General features: G+C 41.7%; 2 protein-coding genes across 4 annotated transcripts in view; one reads left to right on the top strand and one right to left on the bottom strand.

The window, feature by feature from the left end:
* ntrk3a (neurotrophic tyrosine kinase, receptor, type 3a) overlaps window positions 1–18,682 on the bottom strand; it is a 530,438-nt gene that overhangs the window by 459,507 nt on the left and 52,249 nt on the right. The window lies entirely within an intron of this gene.
* Window positions 1–18,682, top strand: part of LOC123961912 (breast cancer anti-estrogen resistance protein 1-like) — a 72,671-nt gene that overhangs the window by 35,534 nt on the left and 18,455 nt on the right. Inside the window, exon 1 of one of the 3 annotated variants that reach the window (XM_046037705.1) lies at window positions 14,491–14,874. The exons of 1 other annotated variant lie outside the window; for it this stretch is intronic. In XM_046037705.1, coding sequence (XP_045893661.1) covers window positions 14,863–14,874 — 12 coding nt within the window. In that variant the 5' untranslated portion in view covers window positions 14,491–14,862. Of the gene's footprint in view, window positions 1–14,490; window positions 14,875–15,571; window positions 15,787–18,682 lie in introns of those variants that run through there. One more of the 3 variants, XM_046037708.1, reaches the window with a different exon arrangement.

Genomic DNA, 18,682 nt, shown 5'->3' on the forward strand with positions numbered 1-18,682 from the left:
CCAACCCTATGAGGGCTCCCTCTCCAGGTACCAAACATTGCACGAGCAGCAGCTCTTTTTGTAATGGTCATGTTTGAGTAAAGTCATGACAAAACATTTACTTAATAAAGACTTGTGATTAACTGGTAAAAAAGCCATTACTTTAACATATAGATGAAACCAGCAATTGGCTGTAGATATCTTGTGTGCACTGGAGGAAAGTGTCCAAAAATGGAAACATGTCTGAGTGAAAGTCTTTAATCTACCCTTTAGATTTTAATATTTTTCTGTACTATTGAAAATGTTGGCCTAATGGCCCCCAGTGGAGAGGTCAGGGTGTCACAAAAACCCCCAGGAAACATGAAATTCACAACACACTAATGGGAATCTGGACAGTAGTAGTTGAGATCTCTTGCTCTTGGCTCACACTAACTATACAAAAGCAAAATATTCTTTACTCGTCCATAGAATTACAGTGGCTGCAATTTTTACCCTGCTGGTATATTTACTGTAAAATTTCAATTAATAGCTGACGCCCAGTTATCTGCCTACCCGGTTTCCTGGCCTGGTGTGGGAACACAGTTTGACAAATTAACACAGGTCTCCATTAAACGCCTGGTCTAGTTTTTAAAGAAGTTCTTTGGATGTATAAAACCTCTGAAACCCCGTGGGATCGCCCCCTTTAGCTGCTTCTAAGCTGCTTATATCGTTGATACAAATATTAATGTTTAAAGGTATGATCAGTATGTCAGTGTGGACATGCTGCACATCGTTAGATCGGTTAGATCCTTCACAATTCAATCGTTCACTTCATTTAAGGGAAACAAGAAGTATAATTCTTGTAGATTTACTGGTGTAACCGACATGGTACAAGCGGGGCAGAAAAAGATGCCGACTCCCGTTACCTCTGAAGCACTCGTTAAGTCCGAATAACGTCCATTCCTTGATTAATAAATTCCTTTACTCTGTAAGGGTCCAAGGAATCTAAACAGCTTTTCAAAAAAAATGAATCCAAGTGGTGAATCCTGTCATGTGAAGTCCATCGCTCTCTGTCTGCTAACTTCTGCCACACTTCTCTCATCCTGCACCATGCTGTTGTTTTCGTTACATTGCTGCCTTCAAAATAAAAGCACATAAGCTGTCTGTTGGAGCTAGATATTATTTGATATAATATTTTTTATACAATTAATATTCATACTGTTTGAAATAAATACACTGTTGTCACAGTAGTTTCAGTTTTGTGCAAAAGGAATTAAAGGCCTGTCCCAAATGTAGGCAGGGTCAATTCAGTCATTTTAGCAAATAAAAGCCCGGACGGAAGTTTTACGGAATCATATTTATATTCAAGCCGTTATTCATCCTTTCTCTTGTACTCTTATCAGATATAACACCTTATTTTGCATTCCTGTGTTAAACCTGTTTCATTCTTATGGTCATTGCATAGACAGCAGGTATAGAGTTAACAAATGCAGTGAATATGTTACAATAAATCTGTTATCAAACTGCACTTTCCATCATGTCAGAAGAACACATTTCAGCCGAAGCAGCATTTCATTATGTTCTAAATGTGGTGTTCTTGTAAATGTGGTGTGTGTGTGTGTGTGTGTGTGTGTGTGTGTGTGTGTGTGTGCATGCTTTGATAGCTCCTCTCTCGTTGCATACACTGTACCATCTGTGTGTGTGTGTTTGTCTGGGCATGCAGGTGCAAGTGTGTCTTTCTGCTCAGCTTGTATTTTGTGTGAAGATGTGTGTGCTGTGCAAATGCAAGAGTGTGTGTGTCCTGTATACGTGTTATCAGCAAATCTAGATCAGTCCAGACTGATTCACTGGCCCTTCAGGCTCGGTTGCCATAGTAACCTCCCTGTGTGTGTGTGTGTGTGTGTGTGTGTGTGTGTGTGTGTGTGTGAGGTAGGTCCAGATTTCAAATGACATTCGATCCGATGGTAAGCTTCCCTTAAACTGTATCTGTCAAACACCTCGGTGGTCAAATGCACCTCAAGCTGATGAACAGTCAGAAAGAAGTCACCATGAAAGAAGATATTTTACATATAAACTTTCAGAATTGACTTGACTTTTAAAAAGAATCTTTTCCACAGTTGTACTTGAATGTTTTCCATGCTCATGTGCGTGCTGAATTTTCTGTGGTCCCTTCCTGTCCTCCAGGTGATCTGTAGATTGTTTGACTGCCTGCAGGGGGCACCACAGGTAGAGGTAGGTTTGCATGGACTGGAGTAGTAACACCAAACCAGTGTTCAGTCATTTGATGTGTGGAGAGGGAACAGAAACTGACAGAGGAGTGATATCTGAACATTGCAGCAGAGTTCAGTGACTAACAGGATTTACTGTATATTTTACAGAAGTATCATGATTGGTGTAGAGGGCCACATTTTAATACAGTGTCACTAGGGCTGGGCAATAAAACAATAGTGATTATTATTGCAATGTAATTTTCTTCAACAACAATATGGCAAATGTATCAATATATCATCAATAAACGTTTGATTGAATTCATTTGATTCACAAACAAATTAGCACTTAACTTTTCTATTAAGATATTTATTTTGTTGAGGTAAACTAATTATATTTTTGAAATATATTTTATCATAATTGTTTTGAATGTTCTGCCTCAGATTTGTGAATCCACTGTTTGGCATCAAGTGTTTGTTCTGAACATGAGGAAAAGTTTTAAACCACAATTAACCATCTGGTTTCTTCAACTTTCAGTCAGGAGCAAAAATCAGCCTTTAAACCTGAAAGAAATAATGATTTGACATTTATCCTGATAATTATAGATATCGAATGGTATGAAATGTTTTTATAATGATAACATTTTTGGCCATATCGCGCAGCCCTAAGTGTCTCTTGAAATTAATTCAGATAGTCTATCTGTAGAGATTTTACCTTTAAAGAGTAAGGTATGCATTCATACTACAAGGAAATTAAAACTGGAGCAGCCACTTGTGAGCAGTAAGTATTTTACACTGCTTTAATTTGAAACCATTATGTATATACACGTCAGGTCTAGTCCTGCTTTATGACAGTAAACACAAAGTTGCAGTAGCTTTAGTCCCAACATGACATCAAGGAGAGGTGCAACATTTTCAGAAGCTCACTCCTTTAAACAGATGATCGATGTCAGCTTCATCTGTGTCTGGCCTAACACATGGTAGTGAAAATCTGGATGATGCATCTGAAAAATTAGTGTGTTTACTTCTTTTTACAAAAAAAACAGTTATAGATCCAAGGTAGGACGTACTTATTTAGAAACACCCAGTTGATCAAAAATAGACGCGCAAACTGTAGGACATCTTTTATTTGCATAGTAAGCCATAAGGTTGTGAAAGCAAACATTCATTATAATTAAGCAGTCCAACCCAACTACTCATTAAATTTACTTCACAGCAAGATTGTGAGCCTGGAGTGCCACTCAGTGTGATGTGGAAGAGTGATATAACCACTGAATGAGACTGATGGTGAACACAAGTTCATCTGTGCATACTGTGTGGATTCCTGCTGCATGGAACTGTTCAAATCTATATCTGTGTGAACTCATTTACTGAGCCAGGGTCTCTCACTGGATACACTTAGGCTTCAGCCATTGAGAACATCATACTGATCAAAACACAGAAACATAGAGGCCTCAGTATACAACCAGGTTTAATTCAACAAAGCATGTTTTTGCTTAATATTGAGTGTACATGGTAAATCTCATGACAGACATGGTCAGTAGTAGTAAGCACATCTTGCTCTGCACTAAACCAACCACCATCTTCAATAAAAAAAAAAACAATATACAAAATACAGTAAAATAACCTCACAAAAACACTCTGTATGTATTAATATAGCAGTATGTTATACACTCGTGCACTGATGGCAGAGGCTGCCATGCAAGGTGCCAACTGCTCATCAGAATGGAACTAGCATTCACACGTACTCACACACTGAGCAATGTGGGGTTCAGAATCTTTCCCAAGGACACTTGGACATGCAGACTGGAGGAGCCAGGGATTGAACCACCTTCTGATCAGTGGGCAATATGTCTTGTGTAATTGTAAATATATTAGCACTAGTAGTTGCGGTTTCACTGTAGAAGTGGTGAGCGGGTTAGAATCATTAATCATTAGGCCTATCTGTTATTGTTATAAACCAAGGAGCTGATCGTTGATTTCAGGAAGAAGGAGATAAAGACACGCACTCCTGTCTACATCAGTGGAGCTGAGGTGGAGCAGGTGAACAGTTTCAGGTTTTCTGGGAATAAACATCATCTCACGTCTCCACGCTGGTGAAGAAAGCTCAGAAACGACTGTGTTTCTTGAGGAAGCTTAAGAAGTCTAAATTCCTGTGCCAAGTTCTTGTCAGTTTTTACAGAGGAGCAATAGAATCATCCTGACTGGAAACATCACTAACATGGGATGTGCACGGCCCAGGACCGGGGGGCTCTGCAGCGGGTGATTAAAACTGCTCAGAAGATCATTGGTACCCATCTCCTGAGCATCAGTGATATCAGTGAGGTGAGGTGTCTGCAGAGCCCAAAGGATACTGAAGGACAGTACCCACCCAGCCACAGCCTGTTCACCCTGCTGCCTTCTGGGAAGAGATACAGAAGTTGAACTGCAGAGCAGTTTTTTCCCCCAAGCTATCAGACTTTTACTCTCCACTGAAAATAGTTTGTTTTTGTACCATTTTTATAATTGCTTCTATATATGCTAAGTAGCAGACCGAAGTTACAAACTCAGTTTCACTCTATAACCTGTTGTATTGTGTCAAAATAAATCTACCTACCTATCATTATAAGGGAATTACACTTCTGCAAAGATGCAGGTAAATGAGAAGGGTGTTGTGGGTAATATGTAACTGAGGCTTAAAAATGTGCTGTGTGGCTCTGCGTTTCAAACACACTGATAAGCTGATCCAACTTCCTGGGGGAAGGTGGGTTCAAATCAGAACCCTGGACAGTTACGTTATAACCTAAATCAGCATACAAAGGAAACGCACCACGACAACCTCTGATCCACACCCATGGAGAAGCCTGTTCCAGCCTGTAGAAGCAGCACAACTGATGGCTGTAGAAGAAATAGAAATAAGACAACTAGTTATTTAAAGTGGTAATTATGGCTAATTATATGAAGTGGAACAGAAGCAGGATATGCATCAATAGTAGCGGCACTTTACTTTTTGTGCCTCCTGCTGATTCAAATGTACTGGCTCCGGGAAGAGAGACAGCTCACTTCAAAGAGTGGAATGGTGATGGTGTGTGAGACAGGAAGGTGAATAGGTTCATGCATGACCCTTCCAATAGGCTGTGTGTGTGATGCTCCCTACAGTGGCTGTCATCTCACGTCACTGTCAAAGAGCTGATTGTCTGACACAGTAGAACCAAGTGTTTCCTCTGGCACGACTGACTCTCCGCTGTGTCAGTCTGAGGAGATGGAATTTGACACAAGTTCAGTATGATCACTACCAGGAATCTTGGGTAATGTTTTGGTACTTTTGAGACACAAAAAGTACTGAGGTTTGATCGCTAGCCATAATCACTACCTTCAAATGAGCTGGACCTGTAGCTGCCTTAAACATCATTGTAAAGACAGTGTGTATCTCTCTACAATAGGTGTCTAGTGTGTTTTGTCTTCTTTATGTTGCACTGACAGCGTGGCATTCATGCCACAGTTTTATGATAATGGCCCAGACAGCTCTGAATGGTTGTTACTGTGCAGTGAATAGGATGCATTCACACTGTGCAGTCCCATACTGAAAGAGATTACAACTGATAAAAAGACTGTTGACCTCCAGTATGGAGGCATGACAGACAGAAGCAGCAGAAGCCTTTTGTACAGAAAGCTTCTTTTATGATTTCACTTGCATGTTCCATTCTGAATTAAGCTGTTTGCCTTTGTTTTATTTCAGTTCTGCTGTGTGTCTTATTGTCTGTGAAGAAATGTTTAACTTCTGTTTTGTGTGTGTGTGTGTGTGAGAGAGAGAGAGAGAGAGAGAGAGAGAGAGAGAGGACTGTGTGTGGGCATTCTATCCACAGGGTCATTTAATCAACCCCATCATTTTTTGTGCCTGACCCCTGACCTCAGCCAAGCTCTGACATCACTCTCACAGAGGGACTGTTTGTGCAAACCCCTATTACATGGTCTCTCTCCCTTTCCTGTACGTGTGTATGTGTCTGTGTGGATGAACCCTCTGGATTTTTCCAGCCACCCACTTTCATCAGGAAGTCTGTCTGAACCCATTCTCTCATCTTTACTAAAAACCTCTTTTATGAAAAAATCTAACAGGCTGATATACAGTATCTATAGTGCATGTCCATGTTCAATTTACGTTATACAGTAATTGCAGTATATGAATGTTCCCAGGGCTAGTGTCCTGCAGGTGGAGCAGTGGAAAACAATATAACACACGGTTATACTGCCAACCACCTACTACACTAGCATTGCGTAGTGATTAGGCCTAAATTTAGCACGTAGTATGCAAACAAAAGCAAAATCTGAAGGATGCCAAAAAAGTGTTCTTTATTCAATCTGATGGCCACAACAACTGGTCAGTGATGAAATGGCAAACAGCAACATCCCTTTGTCAGTGGTGGAAGTGGAGGAACATACATACGTAATCACCTAGTGTACTGCAAAATCAATCAATTTAACAGTTTCATGCTGCATACTACTGTGAAAAGCAGCATGCAGTATGGAGTACATACTACTATGGAGTGCATATCCCCTGTTGTATGTAGTGGGCGGTTCCGAATATAGCCTTTGTATTACACTGGCCATGTACAGTAGTGACAGCAGCACGTCAGCAGCTGCAGTCTTTCATTTGTGCTTACACTGGACCTGTTCACACACAGCACTTTATTTTGACAGAGCTCACAGCCCAAGTGGAAAGAATACACTGTAGGAGTGGTGGGAATCTCACCTCAAATTATTCTACGGGTCCCAATTTGATTCAGATTTTAAAAATAGATGAAGATGTGTAGAGTTTCTGCTGTCCTGATGTCAGCAGGGAGCTGGTTCCAAGAGTCTTGTATAGTAAGGGAGTAGCAAGCCGATTTGCAGTAGCAGAACATTGTGGATGGGCTTGGGTGTATGGATGTAGGATGGTTCTGAGCCATTTGCTGTACAGTAAACTATCAGTGTCTCGAATCGGGTTCGAGCAGGTACCGGTAGCCAGCGCAGGGTGCAGAGGAGCAGTGTATTGTACCTGTAACTTGGGTAGGTTGAGGACCAGCTGAGCTGCTGCATTCTGGATGAACTGCAGAGGTTAGATGGCACCTGCAGGCTCACCAGCAGGAGCGAGTTATAGTAGTCTAGGCGCAAGATGACAAGAGCCTGGACAGGAACCTGCACCACCCCCAGAGATTGGGGCTGCCACCTGGGTTTCAGACCGGGGACAAGACAGAATTAGTTGAGTGTCATCGACATAGATATGGTAGGGAAATCCATGTGGAGCCAAGTGATTTGGTGTAAAGAAAAAAGAGTTGGGTTGGAGGACATCTACTCCAAGAATTCTCCAAGAGGACCTGGTTGGCGGTAGAGCACAACAATGTTCAGTTACACTGGATAAGTAACAGACAGTGTTTAATTCGAAAGAATAAGTGGGAGCAGGTAAAGAGACTATCTCCATTTGTGGGGATATTAGCCAGTGTGGTCCAAGTCTCAGTGAGAGCAAGAAAGAGATGAACTCAGTCTAGCAGTCCCACAGGCCTCCTGTGACAAGATGTTTGGTGTGTGGGGTGTGGGTGGGGTAAATAACATTAAAGAGGTTATCATGAGTAGATGCATGGTCTACATCATCTATGAGTAGAGTGGTGTACAGGAATGGAAAGTATAGCTATAACGATTAGGAGAAAGTAGCTAAGATACTTAGCCCTGGCAATGTTAGTCCATCATCTCAATGCTTCACCAAAGGACTCCTACAAAACACAACCAAGGAGTGGCCTTTTAAACACAAATGCTAATTATTCAGTTGGTGTTGTGTACTAACCACACCCCTTGTTATTAAGTTATTAAATCTAAAATGTGCCTTCTTTGATGACGAACTGTAAGTAGCTGTAGTGTGTGTGCACAATCTGGCACTGTGCTCCAATAGTTGAGTACTGCCATTTCTGGTACATCAACATAACCTTAATAACTAATTTTATTGCAATTTTTTTCGAATCTGTAAGTGATTTAGAATAATATAAGAATGATGTGAACAATCTTTTTTTTGATAAAACCTGTGTATGTGATTTTCTTGTGCAACAGTAATGGATTACAGTAGGATATGGTAGGTAGCACGTCAAATCAATTTCTGTTTTCCCTGGAAGATAGCTGTGTTTTCTAAAATGAGCAGATTTGTCAAAACAGATTTTCATGTGGATTATATTTCCACACCGGTAAAAAAAAATTTCGTACAGCAGGAAGAAGCCATCACTGCACACTACAGAAAATGCCTCTGGTTTTAGACAGTGAAGAGAAGAATTGAGAGAAAATTCCAATATATCTCTGTTTGGCATTTTCACAGTACAGCCTTCTGCTCTAGATGAAAAGTGCCCTGAGATCACTTCATTATGGTTTGGCGCAATATAAATAAAAATTGAATAAGCAACCTAAATGATGAACAGACAGTCCCATGCACACACACACACAAACACTCCAAACTCATCAATTAGTGTGTGTCAGCCACTGGACCAGAGCAGAGAGTTGACAGGGGTTAATGAAGTTATTAGCCATGTGAAAGGAGAGAGAATGGAGGATGAGCGGAGTGACTGAACATGGGAGAGGAGACTGGGGTTTTAATCTACACTCCAATGAAGGACAGGGATGCAAAAAAAGAGGAATTAATTTATTTGAGTCAGGCAAGCGACTTACAGCCACTACGTGTAAGATTTGACAATTTACCACTCATGCTTATATTTTTTCCTGATCTTCCAAAGACAGATTATTCCAAGGGGAGCAGATTTAATGTTTGACACAGGCTGAAATTTAGATGATTTAAGTGATATATAGCAGAGTTTCTTTAGCACTTTATCTAAGAAAAAATATCCTATGTTACATTGGAAGTTGTTAAATCTTTTCATGTAATGTTATGTAATGTTTTCAGTAGGAGTTGGCCAGTACAACCACAGTGTTCTGCCGGTGTCTCGTGGGATAACAGAGGAGAGTGTTAGGGTCCTTTCACACCTGAAATTCCGCACCAACAGTTCCTGTTTTCATGTATTTGATATATTCTGTTAGTTTTGGTTTAGTTTCAAAATGCAGTTATGCAAGCACACTAAAGAACTTCACATGACAGACTTGTGTCATGTCGTCATCATCTGTCTGGGCCGTGTCTCCCTATACTGACATTGATTGGTTTGTAAATGGATGTGCGTCTGACATCAGCGTGTTGTCAGTTCTGCGGGTAGCTTATGTTATATTTTGTGCTTCATGGACTGGACTGCTACTTAAAAAGTTCCACAACCAGAAATCGAAATGGACTGGATCCCAACCCTGATTTAATCGGTCTACTGTTGAACTGAAACACTATTGCACCTCAATATAACACTTAAAAATAAAAACGTGATGATAAAGAGCTCAAATATTCTAGAAGAACTGAATTTAATTTAAGCTTCTGCCAATTTAAGATATATTTGATTAAATGTATCCTTTGCATTTTTGCTGTTGTAATTAACTTTGAATTAATAAAACTAAAAAAATAAAAACTTTAACAGGAATGTTTGAATGAGGAATGAACAGATGCATATCCTTGCCACTTTATTGTTATTATGGTATTACAACCCTGCAGCACCAACTATATTAGAGACTAGTTCAAATAGGCCAAATAAACTTCCTCGTTAATAAGTATAAAGTACATCAAAGATCAAAGTAATCAGCCATATGTCGGTTGTCGCCAAGAACGAGGTGCGAGCGCTGGGCACGGCGCTATTACATACAAAGTCAATGCAAAGACGCAGAGAGAAATCACTTCCCACTGGGTGGTGCAGTAGAAACCATTGCTGTTATGCGAAGCGTGCAATCATGCGATAAATCTCCTCCAACTCCTCCTCTTCAGACTGTCTGGCCGTCACCTACGGCTTTTCAGAGTGTTGGACTTCATTGCTTGACCCAAAACAAAGATGGCAGCCAGGGATCATAGCTTCCTGGTTGTTGGTTTATTTTGGTCCAGAAGTAAAGACGCAGCTTGTGAAGACTCAAATTCTACTTCATCAGACTTATCTTTAAAAACACAGAAAGTTTATTGAATGACTGGCAGTGTTGAGCCAGAGCTCCAGTATGGACATCCTCAAACTGAACTGAGTGAAAAAACATGAAGCTACTTCCTCAGCAGAGACCATCACCATATTCAGATTCACAATGACCTACATCGCTTAATCCTCAATGACTGCTTTCTGTGTGTGTGGCATGCACACGCCATTTGTAGGTCAGTGTGACAGAGGCAGTTGTTGTCGAGTGTGGTTGTCAGAGAGGCCAGAGCCTAGGTCAAGGAGGATGATGTGTGTGTGTAGGTGTGCGGAATGTTCTGCTGGATAGTTGGCAGTGCTGGTCAGCATCAGACACAATGTAACTACTGTCCTTCTGATGTTATGGGAGAAGAAGGGAGCACCAGAGGGTACATGGCCATATTTGGACATCCTACATTTGATACAGGCAGAACCACTATTCAATTAAACTAGAATTTATTTCAGAAAGCGCTCACAAACCTTCTTTATCATTCATCTTTTAAATTCAAAATCTCAATTCAAACTACAAATACAGTAAATAGTGAATGTATATGAAGGTCTCGCAATAGGCCGCAATAAGCCCAGGAAATCCAGAAGGACACTGGAAATCGTAGATTTTCCTTCCTCTTCTTTAAGGACACTTTAAATGTCACCCTGGTCTCCATCTACACTAAAGCAGTAGACACACAATATCTTTGTTGGGCTGATTATGAATCGGGTGCCACAACGGATCAGGCTAGGTTCAGCTGAGTCAGTTCTAGTTGATAGTTGACAGTTGGGAGATAAAATCCAACTTATTTCACTTTTGAGTGATAATCATTTGAGAATAATGCAGGCAAAATTTTCTTCTTATCATCAAAACCCATGTTCGGACAGAAATGAAGGTCTCCTGTTAATAAGTATTATGGGTCAGATCATCTCCAAAATTGCAGCTCTTGTTGGATGTTCACGGTCTGTCTACAATGGGCATGTGAGCATCAGAACTGGACCATGGAGAAATGAAAGACGGTGGCCTGCTCTGATGAATCACGTTTTCTTTTACATCACGCTGATGGATTAATGTGGATTACTTTGACACGTACCACCTACAGTACATGAGCATTGTTGCAGACCATGTACACCCTTTCATGGGAACGGTATTCCCTGATGGCAGTGGCCTCTTTCAGCAGGATAATACTCCCTGATACAAAGCAACAATGGTTCAGGAATGGTTTGACTAACACAACAATGAGTTCAAGCTGTTGACTTGGCCTCCGAATTTTTCACATCCCAAACCATCATGCATCTGTTGGATGTGCTGGACAAGCAAGTCCGATCCATGGAGGCCACACCTCGCAACTTACAGGACTTAAAGGACCTGCTGCTAACGTCTTGGTGCCAGAGACCACAGCACACCTTCAGAGGTCTAGTGGAGTCCATGCCTCGGTGGGTCAGGGCTGTTTTCCAGCAAACGGTGGACCTACACAATATTAGGCAGGTGGTCATAATGTTATGGCTCATTGGTGTATATCCTCTCGCTCCTTGCCATAGGGCCCCACTGTTGTTCAAACACTATTAACAATACACTAATTAGCCACACTGCTGCACTGGGTCATATGTTCCTTCATTTGACCTGTCAGAATCAGAATCAGAAGGAACTTTATTGCCAAGTAGTGTTTTACACATACGAGGAATTTGCTGTGGTGATCAGGTGCTACACGTAGACAAACATACAGTCAACATAAATAAATGTAGAAATATAATAAATATGGAATGGAAGAACAACGTTACAGATATATACATGTGCATTATTCTGGGTCTGTGCCGTGCAGAAGTAACGCAACGGAAGACAAAATATACAACGACAAAGATCAACAATCAACAACAAATATGTGCAACATGCCAGGTCTGTGCCCGATGAGATGAAACAGTATTTACATGTGCAGAGACATTTGTATCATTTGCAAGGGGGGAGTGTCAGTAGGGGACCTGGGCCTTGTTAATGAGGCTAGTTGCAGACGGGAAGAAACTGTTTTTGTGGTGAGAGGTTTTGGTCCTGATGGACCGCAGCCTCCTGCCAGAGGGGAGAGTCTGAATCAGTTTGTGTCCGGGGTGGGAGGAGTCAGCTGCAATCTTTCCTGCTCGCCTCAGAGTCCTCGAGGAGTACAGGTCCTGAAGAGAAGGAAGATTGCAGCCAATCACCTTCTCTGCAGAGCGAATGATGCGCTGCAGCCTGCCCTTGTCCCTGGCAGTGGCAGCAGCGTACCAGATGGTGACGTGACAGACCTGGCATGTCGCACATATTTGTTGTTAATTGTTGATCTTTGTTGTTGTATATTTTTGTTGTCAGTTTATATATTTATATGTACACAATATTCTCTTCCGTTGCGTTACTTCTGCACAGACCCAGAATAATGCACAAGTAGTATCTGTAACGTTGTTCTTCCATTCCATATTTATATATTTCTACATTTATTTATGTTTGTCTACGTGTAGCACCTGATCACCACCTCAAATTCCTCGTATGTGTAAAACACTACTTGGCAATAAAGCTCCTTCTGATTCTGATTCTGTTGAAAATGCTTTGAGAAAATGTTTATTTGCACAATAAGAAAACATGTGAGTCGGCCGACTCCTCCAGATATTTGGCGTACTAGATATTTGGCAGACGTCGGCGATGTGTCAGAAATGTGTCAGGGAGCTACTTTGATGCTTCATTGAGTAGTTCACGCATTATGACTGGTAGCCGCAGATCGACCACTGATTTACCCCTGATCACAGCCTGATGGTCAAGCTAAATATCGTGTAGTGTGAACTAGGCTTTAGGTTAAGTAATGACTTTAAATTGGTGTGACTGTGAGTGTGAATGGTTGTTTGTCAGGCCTTTGATTGTCTGGCGACCTGTCCAGGGCCAGTTGATGGGCCATAAAGTCTCCAACAAGACAAACAAGAAAATAAACATGCTCCACATACAGATACAGACCTCTGCTTCCTGTTGCAGAACTCTTTCACTGTCCTCCAGGTGACCCTTCAGAAAGTAGAGTCATGGCCTGCCCTGTGTGTGTGTGTGTGTGTTAGTGTGTGTTGGCGGTGCTGGGGGGGGGGGGGGGGGGGGGGGGGGGGGGGGGGGGTTTGGGTGTAAGAGATAAGTGCTGATATTAACACTTGTTTGTTTTGTCTTCTGGAAGCTGCTCCGACTGCACAGTTGTTTTCCGACATGGCCACCGTGCTACACATGACACAGGTTGCTTCCTGTTGCACAATTTGTTTCTTAACGTTTTTTTAAGGCAAGAGGGCAAGAGGGATCGACATTGCGGTCCTGTATCTGCGCCGGAAGTGATCCCTGAGTAGTAAACAGGCTTTAAACAAGCGCGATTGGCTCTTTTTTCAGACATGGAAGATGTAACAAATGCTGGCTTCATCTATTTATGATGGTTTTCAGTCAGACAGTCTTTTATGTTAATGTTCCTTATGGCTTAATTCAGGAAAATGTACAGAAAGAACCACAGCTCTTGTGCCACACTGCTTGATATTTATCAATGGAATAAAAAATTTGAATATAGTGAGAGAGTGTTGGTCAGACTATACTGAAAGAGAAATCTGTTTTTAGAAACAGCAGCTTTTACATTAATCTGGTGGCATTCAGTTCAATAAAACTTTACACTGACTGAGTGTGTTCTTGTCTGGTTGGAAATGGTCCCAAAAGGCAGATGGCAATTTTATGAAATGTTGGTGTCACGTAGTTCAGCCCAGAAATATGAGAATGACATAATCGTTCACATTTTAACCTCTAAAATGTTTGATTTTCTATTTAATTTCTACTTAGTGTTCTTTAATTATTTAGTTAAACAAAACATCATGCATCACATGTATATATATATGAATATTTAAACCTAAGATGCCATATCTTCATTTCAAAGGAACTTTATTACGCGGCTTTTAACCTTGTATAAGTATAATTCTTATATTTCTAGGAAATTCCAGGAAACTATGGGGTGATTTGTGGCCATGGGATACAGTGATTGCTTCATGTTAGTTAGCAGCTGTTTAAAGCAGGGTGACAAAGGAACACCAATCTGAGGGTAAAGACAATTAGATGAGGTAATGTTGTCTTATGCTCATGTGCTGTACACTGTATGAGTGTGTCTCAGCAGCATTCCAAAGCACTGACCGTCTCTGGCAGCCAGGGGGAGAGAGAGGAGGGAGCAGTGGGAGGGCAAAGCTTATTTGCATGAGAAGAGCTCCTCAGGCCAATGGCCAGACTGGATAGAGGGAATATCAGGATCCAACAGGAAGTGACGTGTCGGGTTACACACTCCACCCTCTTTTCCTCAGGCAAGCGAGAGAGAGGGAGATCAAGGGAGAAAGAAGGGGCGAGCGCAGCAGAAGTAAATGGGCCAAGCAGCGATCTCATTCTTGCTGTGTGAGATCACGGAGCGGCAGAATGTGACGGGATCTGCTTGAATACTGAAAACAAGACAGAACAAGGCAGAAGGAGAGACACAGAGAAGAAAAGGAGGCAACAGAAGAACATAGGAGGGAAGGAAGGAAGGAAGGAGGGCGGAGGAGGAGACCTGGAGGAGTTTGGGGATCTTTTGGGATCTACTCTCCACAAAGGATCTAGTTGGCAAAGTGTCTCACAGGGGCTGAGCTACAGCCCTGCCCCGGAGTTACCACAGCCGCCTCACTGCAGCAGGGACAAAATGAACTATCTGGTGAGTGTGTGCTGTGTGTGTGTGTGTGTGTGTGTGTGTGAGAGAGAGAGAGACACTTCAGAGTGTGCATGCAAAATCAAGGGAGACTTGAAAATGTTAAGGGGGAGGAGGGGAGGGGGAAACTGGAGTTAACATTTTCTCTGCAGATTCCTACCTTTTGTTGACTCTCAGCAGGGTGTGTGTGTGTGTGTGTGTGTGTGTGTGTGTGTGTGTGTGTGTGTGTGTGTGTGTGTGTGTGTGGTTTAAAGTCAGTACACAGGTCAAGGAGACTTCACTATCCTATAATGGAATGTTCAGTCTCAAAGAGGACAAAGTTGCTAAAAAATTCCTCCGTTTTGTTTTCTTAGAGTTTACAATAAACTCTGGTTATCTGTTGTTTCTTTTGTATGAAAATAGTTAAATTCCACAAAGTTAAAGACACTAAAAGACTTGCCTTTCTCAGGCCAGTGAATGTAGCAAAGAAATAAGAAATAAGTTAATAAAGAAATAAGTTTTGAAATGAAGCATTTCTAGGTTTCATATCTGAATACTTCATAAGAATTCAGTAAGTCATAAACCCATAAACCGCTCTGAGAGCGTTCCTCACTGAATCCTAAAGATACACTCTGCTGTTTTCTTTTAAACTTTCTTCCTTGAATTCATCACTACACAGAATCAGAACACAGAGCAGAAGGCCAGCGTCCGGTTTATGGCTCTGGCAAGGGAGAAAGAAAGAAAGAAAGAAAGAAAGGAGAGAAAGAAAGAGCCGAGGTCTGCCTTTCTGCTGACTCAGAGGAAAGTCGAGAGAAATGAAGGTTTTATGGCTAGAGGACAGAGGGAGGCGATCAGTCGGCTGAAAGAGGAAAATGCTTCAGTAAAACAAGAGCAGAGAGAGAAGGAGAGCAGGAAGAGAGGCAGGACGAGATGATAAATGCAAGTATTGAATATGACATTGATTTAGCAAAACAGAGAGAGAGACAGAGAGGACAGGGCGACTGGGGTAGAGAATAATGGTTTGCTGAGGAGGGAGAGCAAAGAAGTGAGACCAAATGGAAGGAGGAGAGAGAAAGAAAGAAAAAGAAGCTGGCAGCAACAAGGCCTGCGTCAGTGTTGGCCCACTGCTCATGTCATACCACTCTGTGTGTGTGTGGGGGGGGGGGGGGGGGGGGGGTAGACAGTGAAATACTGTGGAGCAGATCACAGTATGCGTAGATTATAATTACACGCCAGTAATTAGTGTGTAATTAATATTAAATAACATTCCATTGTTGTAGAAGTCAGAGGCAGCCATGTCAGAGCTTTCCCACTGACTGTACAGTGCTGCCATGTTGTGTCGGCTCATTCTCAGTGTTTATCACCAGCTGTGACAGCATGGTTGGTATTATTTTCACCGTGTGTGTGTGTATTGCTGTGTACAGATTCTGTCAACCTGAGAGCATCACAACCGTATGAGATGCAGTCATGGAACTGTACAGGTGTGTAGTTGGGATCAAAATGAAGGCAGATTTCAATAGAAATGCACTGATTGTAATTTTCCTGACAGATTCCACTTTTCTAAGGTCTGACCTGCCGAGTCTGACTTTCTTTTGTTCTAAGAACTTTAATTGATGGCACACACAAACATTTTTGTAACTTTCCTTTAATGGACAATTCTTTCTTTATTAGAATCCCCATCAACACCATGATAAGCACTGTCTGTTCACCCTGGGTCCATTCAAATGGATGTTAATTATAAAACAGTGACTATTAAATAACTTTTCCATTTGTTCCTAAACTGCAGCAGGTTACAGCACCTGCTACCACTCCAAATCACATCTCCAAATAAAAAGTGCTCCAGGTCAGGCTGCTGGACAGACTTTTCTGCAGTGTAACACGGCTCAGTGTTTCCACAGAATGGCAAATGTATGAGGGCAAGCTGAAATCCGGCTGACGCCGGTCTCTAGTTGTTGTTCAACATTCATATTCTTGCCAAACAACTGATCATTTAGCTCTCTTAGTAAGAATTCTCGGTGGTCCTCATTGTTATAGTATACATTACTTAGCCATGTATTTCTCCTGACTCACTGACTGAGTCATGGAGGCCTTGGCTTATAACAGGAATTCCCCTCTATCTCCTGCATGACAGTGGAGGATTCACACACACAAACACATTCACACGCACACATACTTACCGTCCCTAGCCCCCACAGGGTGTTGTTCTGGCTTCAGTGATTAGCCGCCGACCTCCATCAACCAAACCACTCATTCAAATCCACGGAGCAAGACGTCTTCACTGGCCCTGAGTAAAATACACACAGGTGTCAGCCAAAAGTCAGTCTGTCAGTGAAGCAGTGAATCAGCCAAACAGAACACAAGCCAGTCAGTCAATAAATAGTCCCTATGTTCTGTCATGTAGACACCTGAAATATGTTTTCACTTTACCTGACTGTGTCCAACCACCAGCAGTCCTATGTGACTCATATATGCCTGGAACTGTGACTCAGTAGCAGAGCCACCTTTGACCCAGATACCGTGGCGTTCTGGGACACTGCAAAAAGCTCCTGAAAAGGCTTTGGAGACACAGGAGACTGAGAGTTTGGGGCATCAGTGCCCAGTTTGGCCTAAGTGATCACTCTGAACATATGCGCCCGATCGCAAGGACGACACCAGCACCATCTATAAACAGCATAGACATTGTCAAGCAGTCAGGGCTGTCCGTGCTTTGGTACTAAAGGAGAGAGGGAATGTGACACAGTTGAACATGACGATGGAGGATTCAGTTTGAAATATGACTTTATTTATTGTGTCATTCTGACCAATAATAACGATATTTTAAATATTGGACTGCTGTTTGAGAAATCCTTAACTTAAAGTGATGGTCTGTCTTCTCTGCCACCATAGTAAAGGTTTGTAATGCTGTGTATGTCGTTTTTCTCTCATTGTTGCTGGTACATGGAGGTGTTCAATCATGGGAACTGAGCCAAATGTCAATTTCAAAAAGCTCATATTTTTCTCTGGCCAGACCTGTGATGTGAGCTACAGTGATCCAGTATGCTGCACGCAGTACGCTCTTATCTCAGAGGTGGAAAAGGTGAAGAAAAACGTGCATTTTTAAAGGTTCATCTCCATCAGTGTGGGCATGGCCAAAAAGGAAAAGCATTTATTTACACTGATTGATTAATTGATTTTAAGAGTCCTGCACCACATGATGCTCAGCCAGTATTGGCTTACATGACACTAAGCAACAGCAACCTAGATGGCCATGAAACAGTTCATGATGTATACTCTGTTTCTTATTTTGTACAAAATAAACATTTTTTCCTTTAAGGTCTTGTCCCGTTCTGGACGGGCCATTAGAGAGGACGTTTCCATGCAAATCAGCATTCTTAGTCGTCAGTAGTAATTTCCCAGAATGTGAATAGACTGGACAAATTTTATTTCTTCAGTCATTAACAGGTCAGGTTGTTTTTGAGAATGTTTGATTGTGCTCATGTTTTTCAGCTGCTGATTTATCGAGAGATGGATTCAAAACACGGTGGTCAGTAGTTAGTACTGTCAGGTTCCTGGCCTGAATGCCTATTCTTCTCTTGTTCATGTGGGTGTCTTTCTGCAATCCAAAGGCACAACATGAGAGTCATTAATACAAGAGTCATCTTACTTAAACTTTCCTGATGTGTAACAAAATTATCTAAATCAAAGATGTTTTCAACCACTTACCATCATCTGTGTTAAGCTCAGACAAAACCTCATGAGATGAAAACTTAAGTTATCAGGTGGACCTTTAAGCTTAGATTATTTTAGTTCATTCCCAAAGGTCAAGGTCAATAAACGTCCATGCTGAACTACAGTA

Source organism: Micropterus dolomieu, linkage group LG22, assembly GCF_021292245.1.
Source record: "Micropterus dolomieu isolate WLL.071019.BEF.003 ecotype Adirondacks linkage group LG22, ASM2129224v1, whole genome shotgun sequence".
NCBI classification, from domain to species: domain Eukaryota; kingdom Metazoa; phylum Chordata; class Actinopteri; order Centrarchiformes; family Centrarchidae; genus Micropterus; species Micropterus dolomieu.